This window comes from Strix aluco, chromosome 5, assembly GCF_031877795.1.
Source record: "Strix aluco isolate bStrAlu1 chromosome 5, bStrAlu1.hap1, whole genome shotgun sequence".
NCBI classification, from domain to species: Eukaryota; Metazoa; Chordata; class Aves; order Strigiformes; family Strigidae; genus Strix; species Strix aluco.
The window spans coordinates 55,232,751-55,257,598 of NC_133935.1; the positions used below are offsets into that span (position 1 = coordinate 55,232,751).

The 24,848-nt window shown below is 37.9% G+C and overlaps 1 protein-coding gene across 1 annotated transcript in view; it reads left to right on the plus strand.

Annotated features, from left to right (window-relative positions):
* ADAMTS20 (ADAM metallopeptidase with thrombospondin type 1 motif 20) overlaps positions 1-24,848 on the plus strand; it is a 101,831-nt gene that overhangs the window by 16,417 nt on the left and 60,566 nt on the right. Inside the window, exons 4-11 of the mRNA XM_074827416.1 lie at positions 1,119-1,378; positions 15,842-15,925; positions 16,587-16,711; positions 17,628-17,668; positions 17,984-18,089; positions 19,201-19,347; positions 19,984-20,125; positions 21,467-21,571. Of these exons, the coding sequence (XP_074683517.1) occupies positions 1,119-1,378; positions 15,842-15,925; positions 16,587-16,711; positions 17,628-17,668; positions 17,984-18,089; positions 19,201-19,347; positions 19,984-20,125; positions 21,467-21,571 (1,010 nt within the window). The remainder of the gene's footprint in view (positions 1-1,118; positions 1,379-15,841; positions 15,926-16,586; positions 16,712-17,627; positions 17,669-17,983; positions 18,090-19,200; positions 19,348-19,983; positions 20,126-21,466; positions 21,572-24,848) is intronic.

Genomic DNA, 24,848 nt, shown 5'->3' on the forward strand with positions numbered 1-24,848 from the left:
CCAAATTCTCCCCTCATTATTGTTAGTGCCGATAGTTTTTGCAATTATTATAGCTATATTTTGTGACTGACTTTTAGACAATTACTTAACAAACCTTTAGGTGCTTGCTGTTGTCCTTCTGTTGTTGTTTTCTGGCTGTATTTTGCCCTAACTTTAAAGAGGACAGATTACTGACCTGTCAATTTCTCTCAAGTTGAGGGTGACAGAGTTGGGATATCTGAATTCTTGAATCAGTGCTGTAGTCACTAAGTCATTAGAATAAAAGGATTAGGAGACATATCCTTTGGCAGCTACTTTTTAAGAGGAAATCCAGCTTCTAGAAAGCAGTGGAGGTTTGTTCTGATGGGGGCTGAAGTGTCTAGTTAGGACCTTAAGTTCTGGAGAGTAGTGAGAATTCAGGTATGTGTCTCAGTTAAGTATTTTTATGTGGGCTATTGCTAAGGTGACTCCCTGATCAATGCATGGTTTTTATGTATCAGGCATCAGAAGCCTCTGGTGGCTGGACTATACAGACTAATTGAAAGTATTACAGTACTTAGTTTGGAGGAATCTGAATAGGTTCTATATTTCCTTTAGAACCTGATTCTACATAATGATTATTAACAAAGCTGTCAAGGAGGTCACTGAAGGCTTTTGATGTGTCCTTGCTTATGAAGCAAACTCCATATTTATATAAATATAATGCTATATAAATGAAAAAGTCAATAGGGACTTGAATTAAGGACTCAGGCCTAGTCTTTGGCTCTGTTGGTGTCAGAGGTTTGTGTGTAAAAATATATATTTTGTTTAATTACCTTGCTTTCTTAAGCTGTAGTGCTTATCTCCTTCTAGCCTGTGTTTGGATTATACTGCACTCTATATACTACTGCTATCTCTTAACTAATTTTTAACAATGAATCCATATATGATAGAACTCTGATAATGTACAAGATGTCTAATTAGGTGTTCCTATTACAGCCTTTTATGTTTCATATGTTTGTTTTAATTCTCGCATTGGTTCTCTTTGAAGAAAGATCATAAATGTAAGTTTGCTTTGTCTATTTTGGGCAGCCTTTTGCTCATTTCTCTTTTTAAATTGAGAAACTGTGTTCAACAGTAAATATTTCTTTACTTTACAGAAAAAGAGTTGAAGAGCAGCACTTTACTACATCCAACCTTCAGCAGTTTAAATGAAGAGAGCAATGTTTTACAGAAGTCTCTCAGTTTAGAGTATGCTTTAAATAACCTATCTGTAGAGGATGGTGGCAATCCACATTCCAGGAAAAAACGTTTTCTTTCCTATCCAAGATATGTAGAAGTGATGGTTACAGCTGACACCAAAATGGTTCGTCACCATGGGCAGAATTTACAGCACTACATACTAACACTGATGTCAATAGTAAGTAAACTGAAGTTCATAAGTATTACTAATTAGTAATTAGTAATTTGTTTTCTCTTCATCAACTTCCCTGTCTTCTGGTATGACTGAATTCTGTATTAAAAGAAACAGATCCTATAAACATAAAAACCCCCCATAGGCCCAAAACTTAAGGTTATGGATCTTTTTAGTTTAATGCAGTAAGGTGTGTAGATGAAATGCTGTGACCTATTTCCTGATTTGCTGTTGCATTAGAAGAATTCTTAAGCTTCAGTGAGTTAAACATATGGATTAATTACAGCAGACAGAGGTTAAAAGGCATTGTGAAAAAATGCTTGGTTATGGTAATCCTAGTTTTTCAAGTAATTTCAAATTAACATGGGTCAGACTTTGAGTTGGCATCATTTAGTTGAGCTCTTTCTGAGGTGAATGCTTTCTTGAACCAAAAGTCACTTCTTATATTGATTTAGGATCTAGTACAATAACCTCCGTAAAATCAAAATGTTTACCATGACATCTGTGGAACCATTTTTTAGGAAAAGGTGGGATAAAATATTCTCCATAGTAATTATTTCTAGAGATCTGTCCTTCCATCTATTCAAGAAGCTTAATTTATATGAAACTGTTAAGATCTTCAAGGTCTTTTGCAACCTAGACGATTCTGTGATTGATTCTGTGATTGATTCTGTGATTGATTCTGTGATTGATTCTGTGATTGATTCTGTGATTGATTCTGTGATTGATTCTGTGAACTTCGGGCTTGCAAATTAAGACACCTATGTATAGGTATCTGTGAAGATACCTGCTTTAAATAGATCTATTCACTTGACCATCTACTTTTGGATGAACAGAATAGCTCTCTAGTTTCCACAGGGATCATTTGATTTGCTTCATAGAAGTGTCCAGTGCTATTCAAGGTGCTATAGGACATTTGACTTGGCCTCAGCTGCTGCTTCACAAAGGTGTGCAAGTTTCCTGCAGATCATGTGTTGTATCTGCCAGTTCTGTATAGGTGTCTGATAACCTCTAGCATCTGAAGTGACACTAGGTAATGTGTAGTTAGGCAACTGAATTGAGTTCTGCTCACTCTAATGTCTAGATCTCTTGCTGATGGCAGCAGAGGTGCTGTTACCTATTACACAGCTGTAGGCACCTAAATTTAGAAGATGAAATCTTCTTTAATTGGTTTATAAGAGAAATAATGAAGTTTTAAGGGACATTAGCATACTTTGATAGTCTTCTGATTTTTTTCTATTGACAGTGGTGTGAAGTTCTGAAAGTTCAAGTATTACCAAAACATAATCAGTATTGAAAGGTAGATTTTTTTTCTTTAACTTACAGTACAGACTGAATTTGGATTTTTTTTTTTAGAAACAACTGATCCCAAAGATGCCATTTTTTATAAAGTTTCTTTTTTAATACAGAGTTGTACTTCAGTTTGCACTTCACACCAAAATGATGTGGTAAAAACATTTTAAAATGGAAACTGTTTTTTACAAAACTTTACAATAAGATGAAATAGAACATTTATTGTATGTTTTTTTTGAGGTGCTGTTCTGATTATAGCTAATGTAATTACTGATGTTCTTTAAGAACACTGTTCCTGCATCTGTAGATGTTGTATATTAACCACCATTCCTTACAGTGCAATGTGTTTTTTTACTTACATAATTGAACTTCTACTCGGTAAATAGGATATGCATTGTATAATTGCTGCTAAAGAGAGTCTATACGAACTGTTTTTAAGATCTAGCAATTAACATTTACATGTATGAGTGAAAGAAAACTGGTTCTTTGCTAAAAATCTTATGACTTCCTTCTTGCGCTTATCTATACTGTAAAACTAGGACTTGGAGCAGTTATTGCTGGCTTTGAGGTAATGGCATACAATAAAACACTACATCTTTAATATGAATTTAATATCTTTGAATACCACAGTAGATTAGAAAATAAGATGGCATCTTCTGGCAGCTCTTATTCCACATGTACATCTACTACTTCTGAAGGTAATCTTGAAACAAAACTATAAGACATTATTTCTAGAAGTGTTTAGCTTTTATAAATGCAGGGGGGTTTTTTAAGTATTAGATCTTAATTCTGAAATATCTTCTTCACAGTCCAGTTAATGTTCTCCCCACCCCCCCAGGAATACATATCCCAGCTCATATCCCTTCTCATTGAAGCATTTCAGCAATGTTGTAGATTCACAGAATAATATAAGTTATGAGGGACCTTTGGAAGTTATCAGTCTAACCCTCTACTCGCATCTGTATTGCTTTGTCAAGCAAATCAAATAATGCGTATGAAGATACAGTCTTCAGTTTCTTCTTTTCTCTTCTTTCTCCTTCCCCTTAATAGTTATTTTTTCAGTAAGTTCATAATAATTGTGAAGAATAGAAAAACAAATGACTACCACTCTTTGCTATATAATCTTCCCTTTATGGGAAGAAATTAAACTATTAAACTTTATCCTTTCAGGCATTATACAGATAGCTTTGACTATTAACTTTAGATGGTACTTGTGTCTGGTCAAGCAACTTCTCCTGTTATGGGATATTTCAGGTTGCTGGCATTTTAAATGAATCAAGCATTATACTCCTATAATGATTCTGAAACTTTAAAATCCAAGCCAAAACTGAATATCCTTAAAAGAAACCTAAAAAGTTTAAGCATATAAATCCCATTAAATTTTAATGAAACTTAGACATCTAGTTCCCAGAAGAACCTTTGAAATTCTGGCCCATTTTTCTTCTTTCTTCTTCAGCATCAACAAAGACACAAACTAAGCTTGCTGCTATAGGATACTGTTTTATGGGTGGAAAATAAGAGCTGAAATATACTACTAAATATTTTTAGGGTTTTAAGTGTCTTGTCACTCATCCAATTGAACCTGAAAAGGCTTAACTCTCAGCATGCAAGTAATCCCATTGAACTGGAACTGGAATGCATTTTCTCATTTCTTTAAAACTGCATAAATCTTGGCAAGATGAGTATTCACTGTATTTACACTATGTCTTGGAAAATCTTACTAGTTCTAATTGAAATATGTATTTAAAAATGCAAGGAATACCTTTGCTGTAGGACTTTATAAAAACTTTTGTATTGAAATGCAAGAGTGGCATTATTTAATGTGAAATCATAAATAAAATAATAAAGAAATCTGTGATTGCTTAACTCATAATGTTCTTCCTTGTTCCTCCAAGCATTGCATCAGCAGAGGAGGCAGCAGGTACTGCCTTAACAGATTTATTAGCTGGAGGACTCTTAAACGCATTATGTTGTGACAGTTTGAAGTCTCTAAAGTGAAGACTTGATCTTAGCAACTGAAATAATTCATTAACACACTAGAGTTTACTGTAAAAGCACCAAAACCTCATCAAATCTGGTTCCATGATACATTTTGAGGTACTGTCCTCATTTTCTGAATCAGGTACCTGATTACTGACATCTTTTAAAGAAATGTACTGCTATATAATTGGTTTGGTAATAAACTTCTTGGTCTATTCTTAGTCTGTTTACAGCAAATACTTTGTAATCTTGCCTTTCTGAAAAGAAAACGTGACATGTAAAACCACCTGTGGTAGGGCTATGTTGGCCAGCTCAGACCCTGAACTTGGCTGACTGCCTAGTCATGTGAGTGCTAGAGTTGGAACATGGGAGGGGACCAGCCATGTGTTCAAGGAGAGGATTGAGGCAGCATCAATTCAGGTCATTTAACTTGTAGTGAGACTGTGGGCTCATAAAATGAAACTATATAATGGTAAAATAGTACCACTATAACATGGTATTAAAAGCTGGTGTTTTTAATTGCTATCAGGACAGGTTCCTAACTTGGACTGCATGTAAATGGCTCTGACTATCCACTATTTTGTTCACTGTGTAGTCTTTCAGATCTGTGCAAATCAAGCTGCCATTGAAGTACCTTGAAATAGTTACTGATATTTTAGTAGTATTTTGTGACTACTGTAATTTACTGAGATGTAAAATGTAAGGCAGTGAGTAACAGGTCTTAACAGCAAAAATTTTTTCTAGTTGTAGTCTTGTTTATACATTTTACATTATACATTATACATTTATACATTCTGACAGCTAATCTTCAGCATTGATCATGAAATATTTTCTGTGTGGAAAGATCTCATGCTGCCCCTGTCATTTAAAAACAGCCAAATTATTTTGTCCTAATATATATGGGATGAATATTTTTATACTTACTTTGCAGTTCATACTGTACAACCGTTAACAGTTCATCTTTCCATAACACTCTGGGAAAACATAGATGCATACTAGCATTTAGGAATTTTTGACATTACTGATTCTGCCATATAGTCATCACTTAAAAACAGGAGGTAGACTTGAATAAATTTGTAGGTTAATCATTTCATTTGTATAACTAGCATCTGAAAGGCAATAAATATATTGCTCCTTGCATCTACTACTTAGACTACTAAGCTTGTATTTTACCCTTTTTTCACTCAGATCAGTGTAGTACTAGTAATGCTGCGGGACTGTTCAGTGCTTTTTATCTCTCATTCATTGAAATCTAGAGAGCCAGCACAAAGGCATTTGTTTCTTGCTTAAGTTCTATACCTTTTGTGTTTCTTCTCTATATCCAAAACCACAATAATCTTGTGCACTTTGACGTGATTAAAATGAAACTGGGATTATACATCAACAACATAGCTGGAAACAATTATTTTTCAAAGTATCATTCATACAAAATTCTCTGAGCTAGGCTTGTTGCTTATCTTGACATATGGATATCTATATGGATATAAAAAAACCCACTTTTTTAAAATTGTGACTGTCCTTGTATTCCAGCTCCAGGGTGCCTGTATATTAAATTTCATAATGTCTCATACCTCACTACATCTTGAGGTTCACCAGCTAATGCAAATGTATTAGAGCCAGCGGTGTGGCCAGGTGGCCAAGAAGGCCAACAGCATCCTGGCTTGTATCAGAAATAGTGTGGTCAGCAGGACTAAGGAAGCGATTGTCCCCCTGTACTCAGCACTGGTGAGGCTGCAGCTCCAATACTGTGTTCAGTTTTGGGGCCCTCACAAGAAAGACATTGAGCTGCTGGAGGGTGTCCAAAGAGCAACAAAGCTGGTGAAGGGTCTAGAGCACATGTCTTATGAGAAGTGGCTGAGGGAACTGGGGTTGTTTAGTCTGGAGAAAATGAGGCTTAGGGGAGACCTTATCACTCTCTACAACTACCTGAAAGGAGGCTGTAGCGAGATGGATGTTGGCTTTTTCTCCCAAGTAACAAGAGATAGGATGAGAGGAAACGGCTTCAAGTTGTGCCAAAGGAGGTTTAAATTGGATATTAGGAACAGTTTCTTCACTGAAAGGGTTATCAAGCATTGAAACAGGCTGCCCAGGCAAGTGGTTGAGTCACCATCCCTGGAGGAATTTAAAAGATGAATAAGTGTGGTGCTTAGTGACATGGTTTAGTGGTGTACTTGGCAGTGTTAGGTTAATGGTTGGACTTGATCTTAAGAGTCTTTTCCAACCTAAATGATTCTGTGATTCCATGAAATTTTGCAGTATGTAGGCAGGTACATACTTGCCCATCTTTACATTTAACTGTTGTTAGTGTTATTTACTACTATGGTGACATAGGTGGTGTTGGTTGTTAAGTAGATATTTAATGATTAGACTAGTACTTGTCTCTATGACTTTATCCTCAGTAGTACAGGGTTCAAGGTCTGTCCCTATGGTGAAGCCTTAGTACTGCTTAATTATGATAAAGGCCTTGCTCTAAGCTAGCTGGGTATTGTCTTGTGTATAAGAATGGAACATTTTGCCAAGCAACACTCATACGTCTGTCTCTAATGGCTAGAGAAGCCTAGCTATGGTTGTGCCTTGTGAAATTATCTTCTCATGTAATTTCTTTCAGATACTGAAAGGAAGGCTGCTTTGACATCTGAGCTGTATATGATGGCACTTGATGTGATCTGATTATAGCCTTGGTGCATATTTTCATCAAAAGGCTGTGGATGATGACTAAGTCACCATTGACTAAGTTATTACAATATTAAAGAGATATCTTTGCAACCATATCAGTCCCAAGTCGGAGATAAGACAGAGCACAGGCATTCCTGGCAGGGTAACTCAGCCTTTAAAAGAGATGTATTCCTTCTTTTTGCCTCCACTGGAGCACAACAGGGAGTCATCTGGAATAAACCTCTACTTGGTTAACTCAGGGGATGGTAGATTGAAGAGGACATGTATGAGGGGACAGGAGATGACATAAAACTCATAGGGGGAAAAAAATATTAACTCTGAGGTGAGTAGGTATACTTGTGCAAGTTTACATGAGAGGTCTCTGCTGGCATTAGATTTCACTGGTGAAAGTACAGGTTTGTACAGAAATATGGAGGGAACAGAATAGGAGTTACACCAGCAGAAATAACAACACAGCTCTTTCTCATTCTCTCAGTGAAGCAATAAATGCTGTGATGACTTCTTTATCTCATGACTTCAGACAACTCTGGGATCTTACAAAATGTATGACAGAATCAGGATATGACAGTAGAAGAGGTGAAGGAGAAATCTCCCAGATCCTGGATATCTTGCATCCTTTCAGCACTACAGTTGTAAATAAGAGATTGCTGAAGCCTGCAAAAGACATGTGAGCGAAGAAGTGCTATCATGTTTCTTTCAAGCAATATGAATGTTTGTATTCTCCTGTTACCATGGTTGTGTGTAAGACGAGAGGAAAGAAAAAGAGGTCTTGTGATACAACATTTAGGAAAAAAGAGCTGAAGAAGTCCAATTTGATTCGGATATATCGTTTAATTATCTTCCAGACTCTAGATGTACTTGCTTGTTTACTAGCCCCTTTTCTAAATAGGGCATTTTACCACAATTCACAGTCCCAATTTAATGGACAGTTACAATAAGGATATCAAGAGAAACTAAACTTTGTTGTGACCAAATTGCTTCTGGTCACCTGGCTGCCATAGCTGTGGTCATGACAAGATCTGACTTAATCTTTGAAAATTTCATGAAAATGAAAGCTGTGATCCTTCCACTGAAGGGTAACTAGCTTCGTTTATATATTTATTTATTTTCCTTTCTCTGTTGCTGTGTGGTCTGAACTGTTCTGTGTTGTGGATGCTGGTTTTAAGAGTCTGAAAAATCTCTTTAAACTAATTTCCTTTTGTCTTGGCCATTACCTCCTCCTTCTGTGAAGCCTGGATTTAGATCACTGTAAAGCAAGTAGATCTGGAAATTGTAAAGAAATGCTGTATTCTATCAAATTCCTATCCCATTTCATCATCCTTTTCCATGAATGCTTCCAATAAGAGAGCATTGAAAGAGGTATCCTTGGAATATAGGAGCAGGGAGTATTTATGCCTTAATTTTTTTCACTAAAAATAAGAATCTTGTGTTCCAGATCTTTAATACTTCCCTGCATTGATCTATCACTTCAAGTCTCAGTTGATGATTTTAGCCTGTGCAGTTCCTTAGGCAAATCTTCAAGTTTCGTTTATGGTTTTCAACTCTCAGGATTTTTCTCTTCACACATGTGTTCAGCCAGCCTGCAGAATATGCCTTACTTCACTGGTATGGGCATCTCATTATAAGCACAGAGTCTTGCTCTTTGATCTTTCAAAGGAGTGGTAATAACTAAATGTTTGGAGGTCATGAAAGTGCCCATGAGCCAAAGGATCCATACTTTGACTCAAACACTGATGTTACTTTTACATCTACATGAATTTACCTGTCTCCAGTATGAGAGAAAGTATGCTTCAGATTCTGGCAAGAACTGCTGGCCTCTGGCATCAGTGATATTATTTCGGGCCTCAACTCTTCTCCAGACAGAGATAGCCGGTAGATAATTCAGATGGTGCATGGATATGGTGTTGAAGGTCCTGCAACAGGTTCTCTTCAGGTGTGCAATGACCTATTCTTCTCTCTTCTTATACTTAGTCTAATGTATTTGCTCTGACGTATGAATAACTTGTATTGGGTTTTGAAGAAATACTTTTGCTCACATTTTTAAATGGACACTGTGTCAATGGACAAGAGGGATGACACCTCACTCTGGGTTTTGTGTTGGTTTCTTTGCCTCCTCTATGTTTTCAGATTTTGTTAGGAGATAACCTCAACAGACAGCACTTGCACAACAGTAACAGATTTTTTTTTTCCAAGGGACTATTAATATACATGAGAGAACATCAATCAACTACAGTAATCACCATGAACAAGAAACACTGTTTTAATCCCAAGAAAGATCCAGCTTGACCTCCTTGCCCAGATCATTCTAATCACCCAGAATCAGAAATGAGTTTTCCTCTCATGTACTATGGTACAGAAGGCCTTTAAGAAACTGAAGGATAATGTTGCAATGAAGGTTGATAGTTGCAGTTTAGGCACTTGTGGCATTGTTTGGTGTTAGCTGAACCTAGTTAACACACCACCACACCCTGCCCCCCATCCAGTTCTCAATCCCTTTGCCTGTTCTACTTTATATATATATCCTTGTAAAACTGGAAAAATCTTGTATTTGTTTTTGTCTGTGTCCAGTGTCACTACCTCAGATGACCTGCATGCTTTTTACTTGACAGCTAGTGAAATGCAGCTGTTCCCTGCATTTATGAGACATTAGTTAGACTGATTTACAAGTTAATTGAAAGATATTTCTGACTAATTTAGTGGCCTTCTCTGATGGAGTGACTGCATGAGTAGACAAGGGAAGAGCTATGGATGTCATCTACCTGGACTTTTGTAGGGCCTTTGATACAGTCCCCCACACCATTCTGGCTGCTAAATTGGAGAGATATGGGTTTGATGGGTGGACTGTTAGATCCTGGACTGCATCAAGAGAAGCATGGCCAGCAGGTTGAGGGAGGTGATTCTGCCCTTCTGCTCTGCTCTCATGAGACCCCACCTGGAGTACTGTGTCCAGCTCTGGGGCCCCCAACATAAGAAGGACAGGGACCTGCTCGAGCAGGTCCAGAGGAGGCCACAAAGATGATCAGGGATCTGGAGCACCTCCCTCATGAGGACAGGCTGAGAGAGTTGGGGTTGTTCAGCCTGGAGAAGAGAGGGCTCCAGGGAGACCTTATAGCAGCCTTCCAGTACTTAAAGGGGGCCTACAGGAAAGGTGTGGAGGGACTCTTTGTCAGGGAGTGAGAGGATGAGGGGTAATGGCTTTAAACTGAAATAGGGTAGACTTACAGTAGATATGAGGAAGAATTCTTTACTGTGAGGGTGGTGAGACACTGGAACAGGTTGCCCAGAGAGGTTATGGATGCCCTGTCCCTGGCAGTGTTCAAGGCCAGGTTGGACGGGGCTTTGAGCAACCTGATGTAGTGGAAGGTGTCCCTACCCATGGCAGCGGAGTTGGAACTAGATGGTCTTTAAGGGTCCCTTCTAACCCAAATCATTCTAGGATTCTGTTTACCTTATTTCTATAGCAGTGCCTGTTTCAGCATTATAATCTAGACATGAAACAGTCTGGCTTTGTTACCTGTTTCATAAAAGATCTTTCTGTTAACACTATATGCATATAATCTTCTTGTATAGATTTATGCTGTAACAAATTCCATTGTAAGGGCTCATATCAGCTTGAGTGGTGGGAGAGTCAATCCTCAAGTCACAGAATCGTCTAGGTTGGAAAAGACCTTGAAGATCATCCAGTCCAACCATTAATCTAACACTGACCATTCCCAACTACACCATATCCCTCAGCACTATGTCAACCTGACTCTTAAACACCTCCAGGGATGGGGACTCCACCACCTCCCTGGGCATCCCTTTCCAACACCTAACAACCTGTTCTGTAAAGAAATGCTTCCTAATATCCAGTCTAAACCTCCCCTGGTGCAATTTGAGGCCATTCCCTCTTGTCCTATCACTTGTTACTTGGTTAAAGAGACTCATCCCCAGCTCTCTGCAACCTCCTTTCAGGTAGTTGTAGAGGGCGATGAGGTCTCCCTTCAGCCTCCTCTTCTCCAGACTAAACAACCCCAGTTCCCTCAGCCGCTCCTCGTACGACATGTGCTCCAGACCCTTCACCAGCTTCGTTGCCCTTCTCTGGACACGCTCGAGTAATTCAATGTCCTTTTTGTAGTGAGGGGCCCAAAACTGAACACAGTAATCGAGGTGCAGCCTCACCAGTGCCGAGTACAGGGGTAAGATCACTTCCCTGTCCCTGCTGGCCACGCTGTATCTGATGCAAGCCAGGATGCCATTGGCCTTCTTGGCCACCTGGGCACACTGCTGGCTCCTGTTCAGCCGGCTGTCAATCAACACCCCCAGGTCCCTCTCTGACTGGCAGCTCTCCAGCCACTCCTCCCCAAGCCTGTAGCGCTGCTGGGGGTGGTTGTGGCCGAGGTGCAGAACCTGGCATTTGGCCTTATTGAACCTCATCCATTTGGCCTTAGCCCATCGCTCCAGCCTGTCCAGATCTCTCTGCAGAGCCTCCCTACCCTCGAGCAGATCAACACTCCCACCCAACTTGGTGTCATCTGCAAACTTACTGAGGGTGCACTCAATCCCCTCATCTAGGTCATCAATAAAGATGTTAAACAGGAGTGGCCCCAAAACCGAGCCCTGGGGGACACCACTCGTGACCGGCCACCAACTGGATTTAACTCCGTTCACCACAACTCTTTGGGCCCGGCCATCCAGCCAGTTTTTTACCCAGCAAAGCATGTGCCCATCCAAGCCTCAAGCAGCCAGTTTTGCCAGGAGAATGCTGTGGGAAACGGTGTCAAAGGCCTTACTAAAGTCAAGGTAAACACATCCATAGCCTTTCCCTCATCCAATAAGCAGGTTGCCCTGTTGTCGTAGGAGGAGATCAGGTCTGTCAAGCAGGACCTGTCTTTCATAAATCCCTGCTGACTGGACCTCTATCTGGTTGTCCTGCATGTGTTGTATGATGGTACTCAGGATGAGCTGCTCCATCAGCTTCCCAGGCACAGAAGTCAAGCTGACAGGCCTGTAATTTTCCGGATCGTCCTTCCGACCCTTCTTATAGATGGGCGTCACATTGGCCAATTTCCAATCTGTCAGGACCTCCCCGGTCAGCCAGGACTGCTGGTAAATGATGGAAAGCGGCTTGGCGAGCACCCCAGCCAGCTCCTTCAGCACCCTCAGGTGTATCCCATCCGGTCCCATAGACTTGTGTATGTCTATGTGATGCAGTAGGTCACTGACTATCTCCTCCTGGATTGTGGGGGGGTCGTTCTCCCAGTCTCTGTCTTCTGGCTGAGGAGGCTGGATTCCCTCAGTACAACTAGTCTTATTAAAGACTGAGGCAAAGAAAGCATTAAGCACCTGAGCCTTTTCCTCGTTACTCATTACCATGTTTCCTCCTGCGTCTAGCAGGGGATGGAGGCTCTCCCTGGTCTTTCTTTTGCTGTTGACATACTTATAGAAACATTTCTTGTTGTCCTTGATTGCTGAAGCCAGATTAATTTCCAGCTGGGCTTTAGACCTCCTGATTTCCACCCTGCATAGCCTCACAGCATCTTTGTAATCATTGTGAGTGACTAGCCCCTTCTTCCAAAGTCCGTAAACTCTCCTTTTCTCCCTGAGTTGCAGCCAAAGCTCCCTGTTTAGCCAGGGTGGTCTTCTCTGTCGCTGGCTTCTCTTACAGCACCTGGGGACCGCCTGCTCCTGAGCCATTAAGACTTCCTTCTTAAAGAGTGCCCAGCCTTCCTGGACGCCTATACCCTTCAGGACCATCTCCCAAGGGATCCTGTCAAGCAGGTGCCCAAACAAGACAAAGTCAGCCCTTTGGAAGTCCAGGATGTCAGTTCTGCTTAGCCCTCCCCTGGCCTCTCTAAGAATAGAGAACTCTACTATTTCATGATCGCTGTGCCCTAGTCAGCCTCCGACTGCCACATCATCCACCAGTCCTTCTCTGTTCACAAAGAGGAGATCCAGCAGGGCACCTTCTCTGGTCGGTTCACTCACCAGTTGTGTCAGGAAGTTATCTTCCACACGTTCCAGGAATGTCTGGGACTGGTCCCGCTCTGCTGTGTTGTATTTCCAGCAGATGTCTGGGAAGTTAAAGTCTCCCACAAGAACAAGGGCAAGCAATCGTGAGATTTCTCCTAAGTTTCTATAGGATATTTCATCCACCTCTCTGTCCTGGTTGGGTGGCCTATAGTAGACTCCTACTACAACATCTGCCCTGTTGGCCTTCCCCCTGTTTCTAACGCAAAGACACTCCACCCTGTCTTCACTACACTTGTCCTCAAAGCAATCATAACAGTCCCTAACATACAGCGCCACTCCACCGCCTCTCTTTCCTTGTCTATCCCTTCTAAAGAGCTTGTAGCCATCACTTGGCACACCCCAGTCGTGGGAGACATCCCGCCATGTTTCTGTAATAGCCACTACATCATAATTTTCCTTTTGCATCATGGCTTCAAGCTCCTCCTGTTTGTTACCCATGCTGTGTGCAAAGTCAAGTGTCTTCATATTATAAGCCAAAGATCCTCACAGATCTCACTTCAGATTCCTCTCTGACATAATTTTGGAATGCCATATGAAGCTGTCTTTTGTTTCTTCTTTGCTGAAGAGAAATAAAACTTGAAATAGTTGGGCTGGAAGTAATCTCCCCTAGCCTCATACATCTGAAAATTAGACATCTCATCTTCCTCCATAATAAAGGGATGAAGAAATGAAATAACTTATCTTAATCTCTTGTATGAAAATACATATACCTAAATATGCATCTTCACATAGACATGTCTACACAACAGTTCATCCTTTCTCCTTCTCCACTGACTGTTGAAGGAATTTAGAAAGCTTGTTTACTGGTAGTTAGATGAGCTGAGATGAATGTGATAACTGTGTTATGCTATTCTAAGATGGCAATTCATTCAGGAGCATACCTTGACTGTGTGTGATATTCCATGGGGAGGATAAATATTCAGAGATATCCCTTCTAGGTTTATCAAAGTGGATCTCAAACTATAAACACATTATGAGCTTGATAGTTTATGGTAGTTTAAAAGTAGTTTTGATAGTAGCAGAATGGTAGTTTATTCAAATTTAGATAATCACTTCTGCCTCAGTAGTGCTTGAGCCTTTACAGACACCTTTTCTTTGATAAAGGTATTCTGAATGTGTCTATGCCTAATTGAACTCTTCAGTGAGTGCTTGAGAGATGCTCCTTATTCCCACCTCAGAATAATTGGTCACTTGCTGGTTAGTGACCAAGAATGGAGTCCATATGGAAGGAAGCAGACAATAGCTGTGCTGCTCTGAAATGTGTTCTCCACATGGATTCCAAAACTTAGTCTTCTTTGCTGCCCTTATCGAATCCTCTATTTCCAGCTTGTGTATCAACAAAAAAATAAAGGACAATGCTGTGCATTGTGCTCTCTCCAGTTTGGAGAAAGGGAGGGTATGAGTCGGGAGCCAGTGCTCTGTCAGTTCCAACTTTTAGCAAAATTACTTGGTCTCGGGTACATAGGATTCATACATAGCAAGGCTGTGGTTTCACAAGCAGTTTGAGCCAGTTCAGCTGTAGGCTACTTCTGAAAGACATCTGTTCATCTGCACCTTTCCCTCTGTCAGCACCTGTGTTGGAGGGGCTGCTCCAGGAATGAGCTCATGTTGATCAGTATAACATCGTACCAAAAAAAGGGAAGAAAAAAAAAAAAGCTGTTTTGCAGCTAGATCAGTTCCTTGATCCTGTTACTTCTGTAGCCTTGCAGCCTTAGCACAAGCCAGAAGGGGGCAAAGTCCCCTGTGTTTGGTGGCAATTCTGTTTGGATAAGGCTGTCATTCAACAGCTGCTTTAAGCCAAATTGTAGAATCCATATGGATGTGATGTCTGAAGCTGTTACTGAGAATGAATAAACTTTTTTACTGCTTTTATGAAGAATAGCTTTCAAATTGGTTCACTTTAGTATATGGAATTGACTCGTGATTTTTACTGTCTGCAAGATTGCATATAAAAATTTCTGTTGAGTATGTAAATACAAATTTTATGAATGAGGAAAGAAACCTTTGTATGTGTCATGTATATTTTCAGTATAGGTTTACAACTCAGTCCAGCTTCCATTAAAAGCAAGGGCAAAAACTTATTGGTCCAAAGTTGCTTTCTAAAACCCTCTAATATTTTGGGTACTGATTCCACAAATCATTGATTTGTAGAGTGATTCTACAAGTCATCCACATAAACCAGCTTATGTCTGTGGCAGTCGCAGTAACATTACTTTTGTTCTCTCTTTGATATTTTATCAATAAACTACAGATTTTACCGTGTATAATAAGTATACTTTTTACACTAGCATTTTAGCATGGTGTCTAAGTGTTTGGAAATGAATGTAAAATTATAGCTATTTGGATATTAAAAAGTGGGTAACTATTTTGGGTTTGTCAACATATCCTTGGGTAGAAAGGTACAGGCAGATGCATGAGATGTCTATTGCGTAGCAACTTGGATACCTTCAATAACGGTTTATCAGATGAGTTTAATATTCTAATCTTCTGACTTTTTTTTCTCTTTAGGTTGCAGCAATCTATAAAGATTCAAGTATTGGAAATCTTATAAATATAGTTATTGTAAAATTAATTGTAATTCACAATGAGCAGGTAGGAAAGATAAATGTTAAAGAGATTTCTTTCTAATAGAAAAAACAAAATACATGAATTTACGTCGTAATTCCAAAGTTTAAAATTTTTTAGTTTTAAATGCAAAATATTTTCTTCAACTATAAAATTTTGTTTTAAAATAGGAGACTAAATATCAAATGTGAGGTTAACTGCAGAGCCTTTATTTAACACCTGTATTTCCTCATTTCTCTATTAGCACTTCTTGTTGACCTAAATGGACATAAATCATATGAAAACTTATGGCATAACTACCTAAAGTGTGGTTTATATGCATGGAAACATGACAGGGAAATGACAGCTTTTATAGAGGGTTTTGATGGAGGGTTTTCAGCCCTAACAGCTGTAATATACATGTTTTATATTTATTTATCATAAATGTCACTATTTTTTTAATATTTAACACATGGTGCATGCTCAGATACATTGATTAAAATAATGGGTTCTCGTGACTGATGATTTGTAGCTAAATTAAGATCTGATCCTACAAATCTGTGAGTGAACTCTTATGTGGAGTCCTGCGGACTCCTTTCCAAGTACAGTCATTGTTTAGCAGATTAGGGGCACAAATGACAAAGTAATAAGTGCAAGTGCATGAATATTAAAGTCCTTATTTGGGTTTTTTTTGACATTTCTTGCTTAGGAAGGACCAGCTATCACTTTTAATGCAGCTACCACTCTTCGTAATTTTTGCTTATGGCAGCAAGCACAAAACACTTTGGATGATGCTCACCCTTCGCATCATGATACTGCTGTTCTTATCACTAGGTACAGTATCTGAAATAGCTATAATTACTTAGCTAGGTGAGACAAATGCTTTGGTTTCTATTTTACAACATCATTTTTTAACCACTCCACTGAAATTGTTCATAGATAACTTAACTGAATAAAGACTATCTTGCACTTCCCAAACCCCTGATTATCAATACACGTGCAATTACTCTGACAGTGCTATGTTAGTAACTAACAATCTGATGAACCTTTCATTAAAGATGATGGAAATTACTTAGACCTGAAATTGTTACAAGGAAATGAAGTCTTTAACCATTGTATGTATATGTGATAGAGACAGAGTATTGTACATAATGGAATCGGCTGAAGGTGCAATGACAGTCAGCTCAATAGCCCAAGCATAATAACTGCCAAAAGCTTACAAATAAAAACCATTTAAATATTAGTATATATTCTTCCTGTGCCCTGATTGCCCCAGTGAAAGTTGTGATGTTCATTCACTGAAATATATTCTCTCTTTTGCTGTTATTTTTCATTCTTTTTCCCTTAGTGTTCAAGTTGGACAGACTTCAGCACTTCAAACTGTTTGATATTTAAGCTGAATTTTTCGTTGTTATTTTGGCAGATGGTCCATTACGTAAGGTAGTTTCAAGTATACTGCAATGTGCACATTTTTCAGCAGCATTTCATACTTGGTCTACCTTCTGCATTGTAGAGAAATAAAATAGTATTTGAATTTTTATTCTTTTCAAGCTAGATAGAAAGCAATACTGTGAGCTTTGGTGAATTTGAATTACTTCTTTCACTAGAATGCAAATTGTTTGAATGGACTGTAAGATTAAAAATTGTGAATGAGATTTGCAATTGCTGTAATTAATATAGCAACAGTGAAATACTTTTAAAATATTTTTTTATTTGCTGTAATAATTTTAAATAAACCTTTTCCTTCAAGGGAAGATATCTGCAGAGCTAGAGAGAAGTGTGATACCCTTGGTGAGTTATTCTTTTTTAATCTACATGATTTTATAACAGAAAATAGGAGAATTTAACAGTGGGGAGAAAAATCAGTTAGGAATAAATCAGAAAATAGATGCAAAATTTAAGTCACGCAGACAAAATATCAACTTCTCAGTGCTGTTATGCCCTGGCACATACTTTGGTGCCAGGTGGTTGGTTGTTTTGTGTAAATTTGCTGCATAGTTGAGGCATGACTTTCAACTCGGGTGCCATAGTATTCATTTGTAGATACACTCCTTCTACATGAAAATTCATTCTGTTAAGCTTTTATATAAGGATTCAATTTTGCAGGTTTAGCAGAGCTAGGTACAATGTGTGACCCGCTACGCAGCTGTTCTATAAGCGAAGAAAATGGATTGAGTGCTGCTTTTACTATAGCGCATGAGCTTGGACATGTGTAAGTACATATTTCCCAGCAGGTAATTTTTTTTTAATTTCCTTTTGAATATGACTAATTCCCAGTGATGGGCTCTACGTTTCTAAGAGGGCGCAGTCAGCTACATCCTTTTAGAAGAGTCATTATTTCTGCCTTTTGCAGTGAGCCAGGTCTGCCCACCACCTAGAGGTAGAAAAATAGTAAATTCTATAATCTGGTTGGTATCCTGAATTATGGGAAATACTGGCGGTACAGCTGTATTCTGTCCTTTTGTCATATGAACAGGTTGGAACACTGGGACAGATATCTTAGCTGTGCAACATAGTCGTGTTAATCCAACTGCATTCTATCCCTGATAGGAATTTGCCTTTAAGAAAAGACAATTATTAATATAACACAGAAATATTCTTCCTTGTGTTTGATCCTTTCAGAATACAATAGAGTAACACAAAGAGAAATACTTTACACAGAAAAATAAGAGGAGATGACAGCATTTTATTTTATGAAGCATACCTCATCAGTGATGGCAGAAAGGTGCTATACTCTAGCTCCATGAGGCATGCCACAGTATAGGTAACGACGATGTTACAGAGCTCAGTAGCTAGCTTGTTGATTTTCATGTGCCTGGAAGTTCATTTAGATACATGCCATTTGTCATGGTACTTAAACTGAGATATAAAATAAGACATTGTGTTAGTTGCATAAATATGATATTGATGTGCTCTTAGTTTGATTTTGTTACTGAATAGTAAGAATTATGATGTGAATATTGGGGTAATATGTTATGGACAGTCTAGCAGTGGCCTGTATATTCAGTTGAGGAGATGGGTTGTTCATTTAAAGTAGCATACTGCCAAAACACTGGAATTTTTCTGGTGAGCTAAAGAACTATGTGATTGTAAAATTCTTCCTGTGCCCAGCATTATATAATTAGGAGCATTTTCGATAAGGAGAGAATTTTGTAAGGCATTTTTAAGATACCTATTGTCATATTAATAGTCATATTAAGTGAGTCCCATTAAATTTTAAGGTGTTTTCAAACTCAAAACTCAAGCATTTGCTGTTACAGCAAAGAGAGTTTCAATTAATTATTGCTGAATTTGTTTTGGAGTTTGTCTGTTTTGCTTTTTAGATTTAATGTGCCTCATGATGACAGTTTTAAATGTAAAGAAGCTGGAATTAAACATCAATACCATGTGATGGCTCCAACTTTAAATTACCATACAAGTCCATGGACCTGGTCAAAATGCAGTCAAAAGTATATCACTGAATTTCTTGAGTAAGTATCAATATAATGTTATGTTTATGTTTTTGGGGTTTTTTGATTTCAATTTCATGTCTTTCTGAGATGTATTTTAAAGATATTGCTTAAATACCATTTTTGTGTTGTTCTTAGGTTTAACTACTGACTTTTAGGGCCTTGTTCCTCCAGAAAAGTACATGTGTTTAACTCTTTGGATGATTCATGACTTTGTTAAAGCTGCACTCAACATGTAAAGCTAAGAAGATTTATTTATTTATTTATAATATAGTAGCATTGGTTACTGAAAATATCTTTATTTAGTGTGATTTTAGTAGGTCAGAATAGGCATGCTTATTTTCAGAAGATTTTGTTTAAAAAATAAGTGGTAGGTATAATTTAGGCAGTACCATCTTTTTTTTTTTTTTCCTGTAAGAATGTGAAAATGAGAAATGACAGCCAGAAGGCAAAAATCTTAAGCTTTGTTTGGTGGATCTAATGCAAAATCCAATAAAAGAAAATTAAATGACCTGGTTTATTTTATTAAAGTCATTATGTAGGCAGGTAGGGCAAACCCATAACTCCACTGAGATATGCATGTGTAAGTGTTGTGTGAATAGTCTTCCAATGAATTAAGAGGGATTTATTCACATTTTGTTCCTGTTTTTACAACAGTACTGGTTATGGTGAATGCCTCCTAGACAAACCTAGTGGAAGAATATATGATCTTTCCTCTCAGCTGCCTGGGTCAATGTATGATGTCAACAAGCAGTGTGAACTCATGTTTGGTCTTGGGTCACAAGTATGCCCGTATCTGGTGAGTGAACAACACACAAAGTCATGTTCAATCTATACTAAAAAATTACTGAAAGGTAATTAAACCTCAGGACTTCTTGTTTTGGATGAATTTTATCCTGAAATATGTAAAAGTTCAAGTTCTGTTCTGTTGAAGGGGGAAGAGTTCAGTGGAGAACATTGCAGCTCCATATGCTAGAAATACATAGAATTAAAAAGTAGGATTCATTCATTTTGATTTGCACATCTGTGGATGTGATTGTAATTTCTTTTAAAGATCTAAAGCTGTATAAATTAAGGCTTCCTGCAACTACTGAAGGGGAGTTATTTCAACACTTTCTACAAATGTTTTCACATTATAGCTCCTATCTTACATTAACAGGTCTTCCTTACCTGCTTCTTTTAATGCTTTTTTAAAATTTACAACTTGGCAATCAATATATTAATTCAAATATTTGTTCTAAATGTTTGATCCAAAGTATAGATTCTCTCTACTTTATCAAGAATATTTTCATGCCTGTTAGAGTGTACATTTTGTATACTTAACCAAAAATTTATTGAAAGCAAAATTGGGATCTGGAAAGAAAGCTTGAGTGGATTAATATTGAAACTTCAGTTGTATTTTGAAAATATAATGTAGCTAGTGCAATATAAAATAAATACAAATATAACATTATGACTTCATTCATTACTGTCAAGATGTTATGTAGAGTTAGATTTTGAACCAACTTGTCAAATACATCTACTGGTATTGCATGGCTTGTTGAAGCTGTTTGAAGGAGAGAATTTAAGAACAGATTCAGACTGAATTAAGTGGAGCTTTTGGTCAGGTAAAATGTTGTTTTGGAGGAGTCAGGCTTTATGGCAATATTGTAGAAAAGTAAAGGGGGATTCAAAGACCTGAAGATGGTGTTACTGAAGACTGCTTTGTAAATTTTGTAATCCGTAAAGGTTATTTGTCCATTAAGAGTCTTTTAACAACTTGAAAAGGAGGCTTTCTTCTTAATTTTCTGGTCAGTGTATTTTTAAGAAGAATTCCAGTTAGTCTTTTTCTGGGGATTATATGCAAACTGTGCTGCATAGTATCAACCGTAACCTCTTACATACCTTCTTAGTAAATTTTGTACTGAATAAGAAAATGAAATTATCTACTACTTCTAATGGAATCAGTTTCAAATATTCCACATTCCTGCCTGACCTTAAGCAAAATCCATTTTGTTTTTGTGGGGTTTTATCTGTGAAAAATGGTAGTGCTGATAGCAAACACTAAGTCCACATAGTATGAGAAAACAATACAAATACCCCAAGTAATGTCTAAAATGGTGTTACAGGTACGACAAAAGTAATCTTGTTTTCTTTTTAGAAACAATGCAAACGCTTATGGTGCACAAGCACAGAAGGTGTTCACAAGGGTTGTCGTACTCAGCACATGCCTTTGGCTGATGGAACAGTTTGTGGTGTGGGAATGGTAAGCCTTGATTTGTTTCTCGGTACTTGTATATGGCAAAATTGTGGATGTAGGTAAGAAAGATCAGTGTGGCAATACTGCGCCTGTAGCATACTGATTGTGTGAACAGTATCCACATGACTTTACCTGCAGTTTCTCTTAGTCCTGTAATGTTGTGGCATAAATAACATAGATTGTCTGTTTAGAATAATTATAAAAGTTTACAGATGCCACATTGGCTAAAAACAGGTGGAAGACCTCAGGGGAAAGCTGCCATCTTTCCTTTTGTTTGAAAAGTTCAGATCATTCATAACAAGTTGTGTTTTTTCCTCATTGGTAGTGCTGGTTGAGTTTCCTGGAAACAAGATACCCCAAAAGCATGTTTCCTTTCCCCCAGTTTGTCTTGCTGAGGCTGTTTCACTGGACCAGAACGAATTAAGTATGAGTGACTTAGATACAGGAGTACACTTTTTTGGAAAGAGGAGTCTTTGGATTAGAATCCTGGTTTCAGTAGATAGTTGTGCATTGTATCTGCTTCAGACCATTGTATCAGCACCTCTTCACCTGCTCCAGTTAAGTGCCTTAATAACCGGCATTCATATACAGTCTTGCCTATTGTAATATAACTCAGGCTACTTGGATCTGTTCAGTACTAAAAACCAGGAGCTGTCTTCTCACTTATACCCTAATGTGTAGGACTGCCTGGCTGTATGAGGTATGGGTTGAATGCTTTGACACATGAAAAAAGAAGAAATGGAAGCTGGATTTCCTATACCCTGCTCATTGGTTCATTTGGTAAAGAGTGTTAGGGTGATGAGTGCAGCTCACTACTTCCTCATCTGGCAGGCTGTTTTTGAATGCAGATCTTGATCTGTATCTTTGTACGATCTAACATTTCTTGGGCTGTCCATAAGGGTCATGAATATCTAATTAGTAGATATAGTCAAGGCACTTACAGAATTTTGGTAGAAACAGAAGTAGTGGTGGAGGCTTGTTGAATCGAGAGTTATCAGTGAAGATTTGAGGGTTTTAGTTTTGGATTTATATGTAGTTTGGGAAGTGAACAAAAATTAGGTACGTGCGTTCTTTGCCAATCTAGTCTTTGGCTTCTCTGTGTCTTAGTTCACCTCCAGCAAACAGAATTATTTTCTTACCTGTCAGAGCATTGTGAAAATAAATATTTCAGAGATTTTTTTATGTGCTCGGATATGACAGTGGTTACCTTAATTATGGCTGGTTTATTATGCTGAGCAGCTTTTAATAGTAGTGTGCTTTGGCAGCTTCAGGGGCTGTGGGAGCAAAGTTAACTTTTTATCTTTTAATAGTTTCATAGGTTTAAAGATGATTAAAAAATATGTAGTCTAATTTCTATGTATAATAGGCTGCTACATTTCACTCAGTTACTACTCAATTTCCCCCAATAACTTTTACTCTTTACAGATTTATTTTTCTTCTTCTGCATTTGGTAAGACAGTAGTAGTGAGGAATTTGAAAATACTGTCTTAATGGATATCAATTTAGTGGGTAAACTGTCTCAAATTATTTCTTTCTCTTGTAAGATTAGGAAAAGTTATTTGAAGGTTGCAGTGGACGCTTTGCTTGATGAAATCCTATGCATGCAGCTGGTGTTATAATGTTTAATCCATTTTTCAGTGAGTCTCTGATCAGAAAAAGTTCATCTTTATATAAACTTCATGTATAGTCTTTAGTTCAATTGCCTTGACTCTAATTTGCCAACATCAGAGGACTTCTTATATAAAAGAAAACAAAAACCTATTTTATGCAATTACTGCAGTGAAACAAATTTTCTCTAGGAAGTGAAGAGCTAATTATAGTCATTACCTCTGAAAGATGTAAGAAAGAACAGCAATTAATCTGACAAATTGTCATCTGTACCTGTCTAAGGGTCAGCTCCTTTCAAGCTCAGTCAGCAAGTTTCTGTTGATGTTAATGGGAGTAAGACATGGTGACTAGTAATTGTAATTTATATTTGCCAGCAAGCCAAACAAATTTATATTTGGTATTTGCAGCATTATTGCTGTGGAGAATACAGAACAGATCCATTTAAGGTATTTGTAATTTTAGTATCAACTTTTTAAGCTCAGATTTTACACATGATTTTTTTTTTTATAGTAATGTCTTTTTTCTTCAGGTTGTGTGCCTGATTAGTGGATCTTGCTCTATGGACTGCTTTAACAGTCCTTGTATCTTTCCTTACCCCAAAACTACAAGAAGATAAGAATCTAATAATATCAGGGACTCTCAAGTGAGTGAGCAAACAGCTTTTCCTGAGTGCCTGCACTTCTTAATGGATTATCTTCTTGCCATATGCAATCTATCAGCATGCACACATTTTGAAAGCGAATTGTGTTTTGTAAGTCTCATGGTGCACATGCCTCTAGAGCTCAGTAGTAGGTATGGCTAGCATTTCCTTAGAACACTGAAGGGAAGATGCAGCCTAACATGTTAGTGTCTTTAAAGAGTAAAAATATTTTATTGGGAATTTGAACATTTCCTGTATTAATTGTGTAGAGTTAATATTATTAATTGTCTCAAATTAATATACTAAAATAGAAAACTTTCACTTTTACTTCTATTTGCTGTCTAGTCAAATTTCTTTGAGCTGATCAAACTGTACTTTGTTCATCCTAGAGTTACCTGCAAAAATTAATTATATTTGCATGTTGGGCTTCTGCTGAAGTATCTGAAAACTTCTGTTTACTTCCTCTTTTTATACATTCTGACAGGAGGCTGTAAGTAGCAATTCTGCTGTGTCTGAGAACAGTTTCGCACTCCATTGATATTCATGTTGTGTCTCATCACTTCAGGTGCTTTTCGTCTGCTTACTGGGGTTCACAAATATCTGTAGGAAGTCTAAGCTTCTGCCAGCTCTTGTAACATCACACAGACCTTCCCTGAAGCAGAGGATGCAGCCTTTAAATTTTTTGGCTTGATTGGTACTTCAGAGACAAAATGATAGTAAATATATCTAGACATGCCATATGTAAACATATACAAGTTTTGCAGTGGTGAATTTCTACACACCATAGGACTACATCGGTATTCCTTGAAACTACTTGAAAGTGTTTCTGGTGTTCTTTTGTGAGAGATATTATTAAATACAAAGTTATATGTTCCTGAATTGCCTTCCTAAATACAGTTATATGCAATAACCACAATATAAAGTTTTTATTAAAATGTTATTTTTATTGTATAATGAGGCACAATGACATGAAAGATATTAAATGTGATTTTTTGTGTCTTGTCTCTGTAATCAAAGCTACCATGGGAGTATCTT